General features: G+C 30.4%; 1 protein-coding gene across 2 annotated transcripts; it reads right to left on the bottom strand.

Moving 5' to 3' along the window:
- Window positions 1–1,367: 1,367 nt before the first annotated feature.
- Window positions 1,368–9,977, bottom strand: LOC113848961 (protein DEFECTIVE IN EXINE FORMATION 1). 2 transcript variants are annotated; one of them, XM_027478420.1, is made up of 13 exons: window positions 9,512–9,977; window positions 9,253–9,363; window positions 9,046–9,128; window positions 8,028–8,145; window positions 7,763–7,923; window positions 7,054–7,559; window positions 6,859–6,929; window positions 5,267–5,523; window positions 4,635–4,816; window positions 2,559–2,842; window positions 2,362–2,479; window positions 2,102–2,284; window positions 1,368–2,022 (listed from the first exon to the last, which is right to left on the bottom strand). In XM_027478420.1, the coding sequence occupies exons 1-13, from the start codon at window positions 9,649–9,651 to the stop codon at window positions 1,708–1,710; spliced, it is 2,529 nt and encodes an 842-aa protein (XP_027334221.1). In that variant the 5' UTR covers window positions 9,652–9,977; the 3' UTR covers window positions 1,368–1,707. The 2 variants fall into 2 exon arrangements, with proteins under 2 accessions (XP_027334221.1, XP_027334220.1); XM_027478419.1 differs by having other exon boundaries at window positions 1,389–2,022; window positions 4,635–4,811; window positions 5,262–5,523; ... (1 more) ...; window positions 7,759–7,923; window positions 9,512–9,914.
- Between the last annotated feature and the right edge of the window lie 4,223 nt (window positions 9,978–14,200).

The raw sequence follows: 14,200 nt of genomic DNA, 5'->3' as shown, positions 1-14,200 counted from the left end.
TTATAAATAATATAATTTTAGTTTTTTAAAAATTATTATTTGTATCTATTAGCCCAATCAACATATCCTCACAAAAGGAAAAAAAAAAGGAAGATAAATTAGTAATATGGTATTGCATCCATTAAATGATATAAAAGTAAAATTTAAGATATCAACAAAGACTATGTGAAACATCAAAGTTGATATTATTACTCAATATTTCTTTATGAATGTTCAAAATTTTATTGCATCCATTAAAGCATGAAAATTAATAATATGGTATTTAAAATTAGTTGTTAATAACCTAAGAAGTTAAAAAGAAAGAAAAATACTTTTAAAAGAATTATTCATAATTGTTCAATATTGGTCACTATAACAAAGAAAGTGTAATTTTTAAAATAAGAGGGAATAATATGATAATTTAAGCAAGGAAGGAAAATACATTTTACTCTTTATGTTATATTTAGTGTATTTAAAAATAAAATAAAATACGATATTAAAAATTAATATATAATAATTTCATTAAAAAATAAAAAAAATAAAACAAATTATGTTATGTGACAAACATAAAAGTATAATACGTCAAAATTAATAAAAATTTATTAATTTAAGTTAGTTTGAGTGATAAGTGATTTGGCATCACTTAAATAAGTGTGCAACCTAGGTTGAATCTAGATTAAATCGTATAAAAAATAAAATTAAAAAAAGAATTAATATTAAAAATTTATTAAACTGACTAGCGCAATATACCATAATTCAGCAGTAGTTAATGAAAGCCAAAATGAACTGTAATCTTAAATAAACTTCAACTATAATATGAAAATTTTAAATCCTAAAGTTGTCATTATGGAGAATTCTTTGCCAATAAGCTCTAAATTGATAGTTTTACAACTTTACGTGTAAAAGTTTTAAGTCAGTGAAATAAAGTGATGTAACTTAATTATAAATCTTGGTACACGATTCCACCTTTTTCAGTTATTTTTCATGATTCGAGATTCCTTTAAACTCGACAAAAAGCTCTTTACTCCCTTTGCATGTCAATTGATTCAACCTTCTATGAAAAAAATATATAGAAAGAAAATTATGTGAACAAATTATTGTTCCAAAGTGCGAATCCGCCATTTCCAGAGTTGTTTTAATGCTAGCATAAAAGATCTCTACGCTGATATTAAATAATGTGAATATGTTAAGTGATTATGGAGAAAAGCATATTTGAATTAAAAAAACTGTTAATGATTTCTCTCAATAGTTCATTCCATACGCACTACCATAGCACAATTGAATTAAATTCATATAACCTAGTAAAAAAATTATTTATTACCTAACTTGACACATCAGAACTTTGATCCTAAAACAAAGTGGAACGGAATATAAAAAAACTGGTAAAAAGAAAATAAACTCCACTTTCTATTAAATATCTATTCCGTTGTAGATGCCAAAAAAACTATAGTTCAGTGAAACATTTCAGTATCAAATTACACTACACTACAACATCAAGGGCAAAATCCCAATATCCAGATCTCATTCGCTGTGTTGCAAGAATCATCTCTGAAGCAAACCTTATCTGAACAATAATTCAGCTTATAGAAAGATTTGCTTCACCTATGCGATCAAAGCCTGCCGCAGCACCAAGGCATACAACACAACAGATTCTACTCATTTTAACATAAAAATATTCACATTTTCTGAACTCAATTGTGCCTAGTGTATAAAACAAAGTAATCATCATTAATCAGTGTTCCTCGAAAATGATGGTAACGGCATTGAGCCTTGTGGCCGAAGGATTACAAGCACACCAAACATCCCAAGCATTGGAAGAACAAGAAGCCACTTCAACAGTTTATAGTAGTGCATATGGAATGTAAGTGAGAAATCATCAGAGAAATAGAGTCCATTCCTGTCAACCATCTCAACCAAAACTGTTCCTGTGGTCCTTACTGACACAGTTGGCAGCTTAATCCGATGTTTACCAGGTTGATAATAGGTAAAGTTCTGCTTTATTGTTCTCTCTCCTTGGTAATTACCAGGTACTAGCAAGGAAGTCTGATGAAAAAAGAATGACACATTTAGTGTTTTCCGGGGAATCAGTGATCTAAAGAACTAAATTTGTTTAAGAACTTACAGTGACATTGTATGGTCCTTGATGCCCAGATGGGTACCTGTAGTTATCTACAATCTCAATTTCCACCCAGAAGCTCTTGCCTTCCTCATCACGGAATGCCCTAGAGGGATGAGTAATATAGATACCTTCACGATTGTACCGATTTGCAACATTATTTCTTCCTTGATTAGGCAATCTCCACGCCTGAAACAATGCAAAAGCAATTCACAAACAAAATGAAGTTGCTTACTCTCAATCATCAAATTTCAAATACATCCTACCTTGAGGGGATGATGAGGAGAGGGAGTTGAGAAGCAAAAGACATTGCCATTCATAGTTGTGACAATTAGATCAAGGTCATCCCCACCATCAACATTGTCTGCCAAGACCATGCTATACCTGCAAGCAAAATGACTCATAATTTCACAAATAATAGGACAGAAAGCAAATTCAAGACACAGGTTAAAGAATCACTTACGAAGTTTCACCGATGTCCACAACATCGGCACATCCTGTAGGTCCATCAATGAGGTACAAATAACCATCAAATGATGTGGTAACAATAGTTAATCCTTTCTTTTTCTCCTTGTGTTTATTTAAATCAACTAGAAGAACTTGATTCATTATTCTTCCATGAGTTTGATATGGATACCGCCCAATAGATGACCCATCCTTGCCATCAAGAACATGAATCTTCCCAGACAGTGTTGGCACAACAAGCTCAGTATGGCCATCCCCATCAACATCACCAACAGTTGGACCCTGAGCAAAATGAAATCAAGTGACATCGTTAATCAAATTTTAGACAGGAAACAGCTAAACGGTTGCTAATGGAATGAGGAAGAGAGACAAATGACTAATTAAGCAAACTTAAAATACATGAATAACTGCAGATGAACACATTGTCTAAAGTTTAATGAGAAATTACCTACATAAAGTGATGTTAACATAAGCATTCTACCATCAGCAACAGAATGCATGTGTCTTAACAATTTGGAAGCCAATGAACATAATTCAAAAGGTAAAACTGACAGCTTGATAAGTCTGTATTTTAGCATATTTTTATAACCTATTTATTTATGAATGGCCATTATTTTATTAGGTTTAAACACTAATTTTTATGATTATTGTACAGTTTAATGCAAGAAAGCCACAACTAAATTCTGGGTTCATTTTGTGCCCAAAATAAATGAAAAATTGGGGTTCACAATAGCCCCACGCCCACACCCTAGCAATTAGCACAGGGTTGTTTTGAGACACATGCATGGCTGTCCTTATGGTCTTGCACAACCATGCTAATGGTCTTGCATGGCTGTGCTTACCGGTAAGAAGTCTAACTTTAAATCAATTTTAGGATTTTCAAACCCTATTATAGAGATCCCAGAAGAAGCAACTTAGGAACACTTTATTATCCTTTTGATAACATTCCTTTTACGCCTTTTCCACATCTCTTTCACATCTTCAATCCTAGTGTTGGTCAGTAGATGACTACGGGAGCTTTGGGAGCGTGTCTTGGAATCAAGAGCTCTCTTTATCTTTTCTCCATTGGAGACTCATCTAGTTTGTAATACTTTTCGATTACTATGGATTAGTTTATTGATTTTTTATTTTCTTTTATATTATGTCTAGCTAAATCTATAGTTAGTGCTATGGTGGATTATTTGCATGACTCTATGAGATTTTTATGATTTATGATAATTTTATATTTACGTTGTTGATTGGTATTATCCTATTACATTATATTTATATGTCAAAATTGACAACTTTTAAACATACCATAAATAATTATATTGTAGATGATCGTACCATATATAGTTAATAGATCTATAGAATAAAACAAAACAAAGGATTAGGTAGATCCTATGAAGCCTGGATACTTGATACAACATGGATACAGGAATATGGAAAAAATTTAAATTTCAATATACAATACGGCTTACATACTTTAACATAAATTTAAAAAAATAATATTTATAAAGAGATATTGATAATTAATTTATATTAATGTGTTATATTTTCTAAGCATGCTATATATAGGATTTGTGAAAGAAAGAATATAGTCTAATTTATCCCACCATATATCATTTAAAACAAGTTCTTTCATATGGACAGCTTTACCAACATCATCTTCTCTATAACTATTCCATTGGTCACTAATGACCATATTATGCAAAGCACGTTTCAACATCAAAACTCATTTTTTTGTCAACAAACACAGCTGTTAAAAAATACAAGAATAACATTTTTACTTTGTTGCTGAAAAATAAATAAAAAAAGGAGATTAGAAATTATTTAAAATTTGCTACAAATTACCAAACATTAACCTGGAGTTACTACGTTCACTTCCCCCTATTTGCTCTTTTCTTTAGAAGTCATATATTCATCTTTTTGACCTGCATAATTACATTCTACATTTATTCTGTAAGTATCCCATCAACCCAAACCATTCTGGAAATTCTATACCATAAATAGTGATTGTTCCATAATCAAGAATATTTACTGACAACATATAGTGCATACAATCATGCTGAGGAAGATTTAGATAGTAATTTACCTGTGGAATAAGACTCTTTAGATGCTTTTCCCATATCAAATCTCCTTTTGGAGTCCATACAGCAACATTTCCATGTGTATCAGCAGTAACTAGCTCAATTTTCCCATCATCATTAACATCAGCTGCAACAACAGCTCCTTGAATCTCAGCCATTTCAAGAGGGAACTTTTCTCTAACCTTACCTATATGAGAAAAACAACTATTAACATGTAACCAAAAACCATTTCATTCCACAGCTTGAGATTTGACTAGTAAAATAAGAACACTGCTCAGAATAACTTGCAATCCGTGAAATTGAAAACTGAAAATAAATCACATTCTACTGTTAAAAATCTTAAGATTTCAGAGGCAAGACATGTCCAACCTTGCAATGCTACAAATCATCCAGTTACAAAACTGCAATAAAACAAAGCAGAAAGAAGGCCAGAGAAGAGGTTTGTAAAAATGAGAGACATCTTTCCAGGGAGGAACAAAGTCATGATTCTACCAGAAATGTTTAGAGAGAAAATATGGTATTATTCAATGTAAGAATCAATAATGAACTAATATCTGAGCAAAAATCACGAAGACAACATGGGAGCAGGAATTTTTTTAAATCGACAAATACTAAGGAAGCAGTCTCCAGACATTACCATGATGATCCAACACATAGAACAGACCATATGAAGTTCCAACAAGAATGTCCAGATTCCCATCACCATCCAAATCTACAACAGTTGGGGAAGAATATATGTAGGCACGGAAGTTTGAAGTATCTGTACTCAGATCAAGTTCTGCAGTCCATTTAACTTGTTTCGTATCAAGATTAAAAACAACAATACTACCAGCAACATATTTCCCAATGTCAACGTCACCCAGTTCTTTCATATGCTCCTGGTTGTCATAATACCTGTCAGCTTAAAAGGTGGATAATTACTGACAGACCGGTAAATCAACAACTACTCATTGGTAGATGCAGACTATACCAATATAAATAAGAAAATCAATTATCTCATTCTTCAATCAATGCCAAAAATCATATGGCATTGGTTGTTTTGACAATAGTAAGAAAAAATAATGCTCCAAAAACTTGTTTATTAGAAAAACAAGCATACCCAGTCTGGCAACCAAATAAATGAAGCCTGAAGATGATTGAACAAATTTAGCTTATATAAAATAGTATGCTAGCTTGATACCACTCAATATTAACTTGTACAATCTCACCAAATTTCTATACATACAACAAAATAAGTCCAAAAGAAGAAAACTGCAAAGTTTTATTGCTTAATATTTTGCAGAAAATACACAAAACATGATAATATTTATCATAATTGGTTTCCTTTGTTCTACTTCTATGACACCATTCCTTTGCCCAGGTGCCTAAAACTTCATCTTGTAGCTAATTATTATGTCGTGAAATGTGTCTTGAGCTTCCACATTAAATCAAATCACACCAATATTATTTTATTTCTTGATTAATTATTCAAACAAACAAGATTTTCACTTCCATAATTTCATTAATCAATACTTAAATTTCTTCAATCAACATTAGATACAATAGTTTGCAAATCATAATTAAATAAAAATTTATTAATCAGAATAATTTTGGTTTTTAAAAGTTTTAAATATTTTTATATTTATATTTATTATTATTAAAATAATTATTTAAATATTGAATTAATGTTGTATAATCTTTTTTATGTATTTTTATAAATTTACTGATGCAATGAATGGGATACTTACTAGTAATCATACATCTTTCATTGTCAGCTATCCAAATTATATAAAAATTCACCAAGAGATGCCAAAAGTATAGAATTGGATTACAATCACAATAGAGACTGTCTTCCACATAGATTTAGTCAAAGTAATATGCTAAATTCCTTTGTATGTAAGACTAAGTGTGTAGGGAGCTTATCTTCATCCGTTCTTAATTCCACAATGATACACAGCTAGGGCCTCAGCCCTCAGGTGTCAAAAAAAAGTAAGCAACAAAGGACTGATAACCAACTAAAGAACTATTAAGACAATCATTCACCTTCCTAATGAATATTAAAAAAAATGTTAACTAGGATGCATGTATTAAAAGACAACCTATTTATTTAACAAGGAATTTTAATCATATAATTGTCACAATAGTAGGATAAGGCTTGGTTGTTAACTTGTTATTGTTGTAATTGTCAAAACAGAAAACCAAACAAAAATATAATTGAAAATTTAGAATCAAGTGTATGGATGGACTCACTCATGGTCAAAGAAATAAGAAACAGCAACAATCATTTCTGAAACACCATCATTGTCAATATCTGCAATGACCTGGCAAAGGAAAGAAAAAGACTAAATGGAAAGGTATTGTTCTGTTTACACATTTTTTTCTAGGACCTGCAGAATGCAGAATCAATCAAATTTACAATAATAAAAAGGAAAAGCAGGAACTCACAGGAGTGCACAAGATGTGAGAGTCAACATTCACATAATCCTCTAATTTTTCATGTTTAACTTCAGTCCATTCTTCATCACCCCACATTGATTCATCAACATAATCATCATAATCATAGCTATACTCATCAGCCAGTTCATCACTATTACGGAATAACTCGAAAGATGAATCAGCATCTGCTTCAAGGCCTTCACTATTCTCCACAGTTGCAGCATGAGTAGCCTCCTTATCGTTGGATTCAGAACTACCTTGCTCTGCTCCTTTGGAGTTGTTATCTTCCAGTAGACGTCTCCCAGTGCTGGTTGTATTATCTGCATTAACAGTTTCCACAGCCCCAGTATTCACAGAGGAATTATCAACAATTGTTGGCACCTTAATATTCTCATCTACTTGACTTCCATTTATCTTCTTTTCAGGCTCTGGATTTGACACATTTTTGGTTTCAAGTGTACTTTCTGTCGATGTGGCTGCTGAAGTGTTGACTTCTTGTCTACTTCCATTCATTTCTACAAGGAGAATCATTACACAAAGATAAAATTTCATTACATAAATGTACATTTCAAAATCACATGAAAGTCCAAACTTAAACACCTTGCTGAACCCATTGCTCAGAGCTGTTTTATCAGGTTGATAATGAAAATGTGAAGATTGTTAATCCGTACAGTGATACACAACAATGATCTGAGCAGTAAGTAAAGCAGAAACTTACGGGACATAGAATTCTTGACAGTAGCTTCTTGGACAAGTTGATCATCATGAACATCAGGATGTGAGCGATCCACTGGGTCAGGCTTCAAGCCCACAAACCAACTTTTTAGCACTTTCCTACGTGGGACCTCCATCTTATCTGACATCATATAGCCCGAAACCCTAAAAACGATAACTTATTATAACCTTGATTAAAGAACCTCAAGAAATGGATAATTGAAAATGGAAGCAAAGTTATATAAATATGGAAAAAAGAAAATAGTAACCTGAAAAACAGAACTTCGCCATTGTAGGTTGCCAAAGCTATTTCTCTCACTCCGTCTTTGTCAATGTCATATAGAAGAGGACTAGAATGCACAGTTGATTGGTGGAAAGCAGGCCAACCTAAGAAAACATTGAGAAGATTACTTCCAACAAAACTCAAATCAAGCATCACATAGTCTATCACAATAAGGACAAGGCGATCCTAAGCATAAGAAATCAGTTTCATATAAGCCAGAAAAGCACATTAGCTCTAATCCTCTTCAGTATTCACCTCCCTCCCCCACCTTTCATAGCAATATAATTTCCAATTTTTCCTAAATCAATCATGAAGAATGGTCGGCCTTACTAACAAGTTACTGGTGTTAGAGACATGCAAGATCAAATCTATTTAAATTTCTTTATTTTAAGTACCAGAAGTAACTATGCCTATGTCATAAACATAATTTTTGCCAAACTTTCAATATCTTCATCCTGGACCTAAGATGAGGGCAGTGTTACTACACAATTAGCAACCAACACAAAACATTGTCAATGCTTTCATGACATTAATCAGCAATAAACAGTATATGGAATGTCATCGTCCTTGCATTACACTGTGTAGCTCAAGAATAGTGTGAAATGAGCTAGAGCTGAGCTGCTACATCATCTCCCAAAAGTAGTGCAAAATAGACACTTCATGGATAAAACACTTTTAAGTCATCTGCTTCTCTCTGGTTACAGAACACCTGTAATTATTCATATTAACTACTATTTCCTTCTTCTGTGGCTTACTAAACTTAAGACTCTTTCTGTATGAGGCAAAATTCCTTTTAATCTCAAGCCTACCTCCATCTTATCAAATATAACCAACCATAAATTAGCCACAACAAAACCATAACAGAATAAACATTGTCAGGGGAAGAAATACATTACATATCTCATCCTAATTATATTTCACAGGCTCAAGCATAACATCGTTATAAAACAAACCTAACACAATAAGAAAACAGTAACACCCACCGGGATCTCTTATACTCTTACCTGGCATTTTGTCCCCATCAACACCTTCTAGAACTTCAAGGTAGTGAACAAAAGAGGGAACAACAATTTCAAGCTTCCCATCACTGCAAAACGAAAAAATAAAACCAGGCATTTAGCAATACCCAAATCAGATCCTCAATGCGCACACAAAACTAAAATCACACAAACAAATATTTCACTTAACAAGCAGAGCTTACAAAAACCTACCTGTTAATATCAGCAATCAAGGGATTTGCATAGATGCTGGAACTAACTTCCGTTTGCCATCTCAATTCCAAATTCTTAGGGCACTTCGAATTCACTAGAGCATCCTCATCACTAACAGAACAGAGAAAAATAATTAAAATGCAAGAAATAATCATTTTTTTAGAAAAAGCGATTAGTTCCAGAATTAAAAATGTTACCAAACAATCACTAAAATACAAAATATAACGCAAGAAATAAAATGCATGATAATGTGAGGTACATTTCGGGGTATCCGAGGGAGTCGTCGGTAGCTTCACGTTCGCGGAAGGAATTTTTGTTGCTGGAATCATCGGAGAGAACGCGAGCGGAGAGAAGCAGAGAGAGCAGAAGAAGAGGCTTCGTCCACGACAACGGTTTCATATCATATGTCGTGGAATTGGCTGCACCAGATTGGTCAAAGATGCGATTGGGTTGAGTTTAGGGATGGAGGAACAGAAGGAAAAATCAGCATTCCATAGAGAAATTGTTGTGAGGGGGTGAAATGGGAAATGAAACCCTAGCTAGCTGAATTGGGTAGCAGAAGCAGGGTTTCTTCTTCTGTGCGTTCGATCTGTGGTAGATGGTGACGGAGGAGTGAGTGGGTTTAGAGTTTCAGCGCAGTTTCTCGGAAAGGGATACATCAATTGGACTCAAAATTTCCTTCCCAACAACAGCCAATTAGGATTGGGTTAGATTGCAATAGCCCCGAATTACCTTCGGGAATTATTGAGTTTAATTTTGGTGCAATCGTTCCAAAACATCTTTATGTTATTAATTATTAACTATTAAATTTTTCATGTTAAGAATATTATTAAATTAAAATATTTTTTTAAATAAATAATTTATATGATTCCTTTTTAATTTTATAGATTTAAATAACAGTAAAAATTATATTAATTAATAACAATATTTTATTATAAAATAAATTATAAAAAATTAAATTTGCATTTATGTTACATTAAAAATAAATATATAATATAAAAATTTATTTAGCAAAAATTAACTCTTAAAAGTACTTTTGTTTGAGAAACTGTTACAAATGTTTTTGTTTAAAAATTAATATTTTTAAATTATTTATAAAGCTTGATTAATGAATTTTTTATATATACATAGATATTACAAAACTATAATAAATTTTTTACATAAAAAATTAATTACTTTAATTAAATTTAAACACAATTTTAATTTCTATTTGTGATACTTGCTTTGTTATAGTGTTCAAAATATGATTATTTAAATAATAAGTATAATTCAGACAAAGTCAAATATTGCAATTGATTGGAGTCTTGCAATATATTGTATGTATTATTTTTATAATTCTTACTTGATATAAAAAAAGAAATCTGATTTTGTCATTAGAAATGCTTGAAGTTTGTTTGTTTGTTCTTATATGAATGTGTATGGTTTAGGAGATAACACATTTTTAGTTGTACATGTCCATTTGTGTATGTGTTGAATAATAGGTAATTGTCCCATTCATTGCTTAATTGCATCATAGAAATCATTCTTTGAAAAATTCAACAAAAAATAACAAGTATTGAGTAGACAACATTGGAGGTTTAAAATCAATTAGTTTAAAATCAATCATAAATAATAATGACTTATACTAATAGTTACTTCAAAATATTATTAAAGTTTTGAGAAATAATAAGTAAATAATAATTGACCGAGTACTAGAACATTGAAGATTTTTGTATAGTTTTAGTTACCAAGGATTTTTGGACTGGAAGGATAGTTAAAGAAAAATTGAAAAGTAGTTGTGTTTAGCAATACAACAAGTTATGTTATTAGTATAAAAAAAAATAAATTAAAGTACAAATTTTAGTTTAAGCATGTTATTCTTATTTTGTCTTTATGTATGATAATAATATGGTAGATAGATATTTTCTAAAATCTCATTTTTATGAAATTTTGTAAGTGAAAATAAGAAGAGATACTACTGACTAATATTTTTTATTAGCAGTAGCAATTGTTGAGAGTGAAAATAAAAAATTATTATTGAATATTTTATATGTAAACTGACATAAATAAATTTGTGTTATAACCAATTTAATTTCAAATTAATTGAATGCTAAAATATTATATCATATTGTTTAGCACATATTATATATAATTGTTATTGGACTTATTTGTAACAACTGTACAATTATTAGTAAGTATGATTATTATTAGGTTGAGCCACAGTAAGTAGGCTTGACTTATTCTATTATTAACTAGAAAGGCTTCTGCTCTAACTATTTCAGAATAACTATTGCCCCGTTAAGATAATATATGTGAAACCTTTAAAAGAGTAATAAGAGAAGTTCTTTCTCTTTTTTCTAGTTTTCTCTCATTGATCAAGGAAGCACTCAGTCATGTACTTATCAATATCAACTATTTCATATAATTCTAACACCTAATCCAATTATAATGTTTATTTATCATTTGTCATATTAAGATTCTAATATGTCTCTACAAGTAGTATCATAGCTTGTCTAATTTTGGTATGTACGATCGTTAGAAAATGTATATTCATACATACGATGAGCTCTAATAGATTAATTTAGGAATTTGAGTTTTCTTTGATTAATCTTGAAATTAATTTGGAGATTTTTGTTATTGATAATATTGTAAATAAACTGACATAAAAATTGGGTGAAACATATTAGTGTACAAGGAGAACTTTAGTTTTGAAATTATGAACTCTAACTTTTGATTCCAATTTGAATTTGAAAAATCCCAATCTATAAGTTTGTAAAACTGCTTCAATTTTTTTGGGCTTTTATAGAATAAGTTTCAAATCTTTTGACATCAAAATAATGAATTTTTATCAAGTATTGACAGAGAAATTATGAGAAACCTCAAACTACCCACTTTTAAGATGATCTTATGTATGTATATGTTTTTAAGATGATGTGTTTGGTGTTATTGAGTATAAAAGTAATTGTTTTTGTGTGTAAAAACTATGTTTTTGACTCTTCAATGTGAGTTTAAACATTGGTTCATGAATTTTGTTATCCAATTGTTGAATTTAATTTGATTTTACATTATGGATTTGTGGTTTGTGTTTGTCCATTAATCTTTGGTTTTTTTTTTCATGTTTACCGCAATTTATGGGTTTGGATACTTTATTAAGTTGTTCACAAGATAAGTTAATGTAGAGGGACATAACTACAAAATGTCATGCAAGATGAAGTTTGTGGGGCTTGGTCTAAGGATATTTTTCCTTAGGATCTTATGTTAATCTTACTCTTCTGCATTCACTTGAGTAATAAAGTAGGATCAAAATAAGTGGATGTGAATTGAAATTGACTGTCCACTATTGTCTTGAAAGATTGTTTTGCTACCTTCTGATATAGTGTTGTCATTCTAAATCATAAACTTATTTGCTTCTGTTAATGCATACAGACTACAAAAACCTCTTTTCATGCAAGTTCAACTTAAAACTTATACCAAAATATTCCTTTAATATTTTTCCTTTTTCCGTTTTAAGTCTAGATTAAAATAATATTTTCAATGTTTGGTCATTGACCAACTCCTTCGAAATGGAAATAGACTTTTGTAGTTTCATTATTGTATTGCATAAATTAATGTGTTGTATTACATTAATGGTTGTCTTGTCACTAGCTTGGCTATGATGACAATTGGAGTAATCATGTTATAGTATTTGTTTATTATTTGTGATCTTGAGAATTAGATTTCAATTTTTTCCTTCAATTATAAACTTAATTTGTTACAAATCATTTGGATGAGATTGACCATCAACCCAAACAGTTTTTTTTTTTTTCAAACCAACAAAATGTATTGTTCTTGAGATACTTTACTTTTCTTCATTTCAATTTTGTAGTATAACTCAATCAATAATATATTATGTTAACATGCAAAAGTCAGTATGAATCCTTCAAGACTTATTGGAGGTTTATGAAGGCATAATCTATATTACTACTTTGATACTTTTTTTAGAGAGATAGAATGCTTGCAACATTTAAAGTTGAATTAATCAAGGTTTCAGTTCAAGCCAATGATTGATTGATTGGCCTTGATCCATTGGTTTGGGTAAAGTCATGTATGTTTAAATATGCAAAATGTGACATCATTATGAATAACATTTATGAGATATTCAAATGGTATGATTTTAGAAGTAAGAGACCAACTCATTGTATTCATATTTGAATGCATAGACACATACTAGATGTCAAGATTTGTAAAAAATATAAAACAAAAAGAAAGAAAGAAAGTTGGTAAAAAGTATAAATGATTATGCTCAAAGTCAAAGAAAAGACTTGATAAAAAAAAATGATGGATTTTAAGAAATAAAGAGCTACATGAGCTCAAAAGTTAAAATTTGAAGTGCAAAATTATACTAGACAATTGTAGGACTTAGAAGAAAAAACTTGTTCACGCTAGTTTTAAAGACTCACAGGAAATCCATATAGGTAATATGCATTTTATTATAGCTAATAATTTAATTTTAACATTATTAGTTATTTTACTTTTATTTTATTAAATATTTTGTTAACATCAACCCTTAGGGCTAAAGGTAAGCAACTAATAATAGTAAATTTTTATTAGAAAGAAGTATTTATTATATTTTTATAATTTCAATATAATAATTGTGTATTTTTTTTATTAAAAAAAATTATTTATAGATACTTAAACTCAGTTCTAAGGACTGAAGAAAACAAATTTTTTTTATTAAATAGACATGTTATTGCAACCATATTTGCTAACAATGAAGACTTTGTGGAATATGTTGATAAGTATTATTACATATACTTATACACAATACTATGAACTAATAAATAGAGAACATATGTGGCCTAAAATTGAACATCTAGCTATGGCACCACCACATGTAAAAACACTTATTGGAAGATCAAAAAAACTTAAAAGGAAAAGTATGCCAAGCCTTATAAATTAAAGAGACAGCATACTTCTATTACTTATTTAA

The sequence above is a fragment of the Abrus precatorius genome, unplaced genomic scaffold, assembly GCF_003935025.1.
Source record: "Abrus precatorius isolate BTA unplaced genomic scaffold, Abrus_2018 Scaffold9, whole genome shotgun sequence".
Lineage (NCBI taxonomy): Eukaryota > Viridiplantae > Streptophyta > Magnoliopsida > Fabales > Fabaceae > Abrus > Abrus precatorius.
This window is presented reverse-complemented; position numbering and strand designations above follow the sequence as displayed.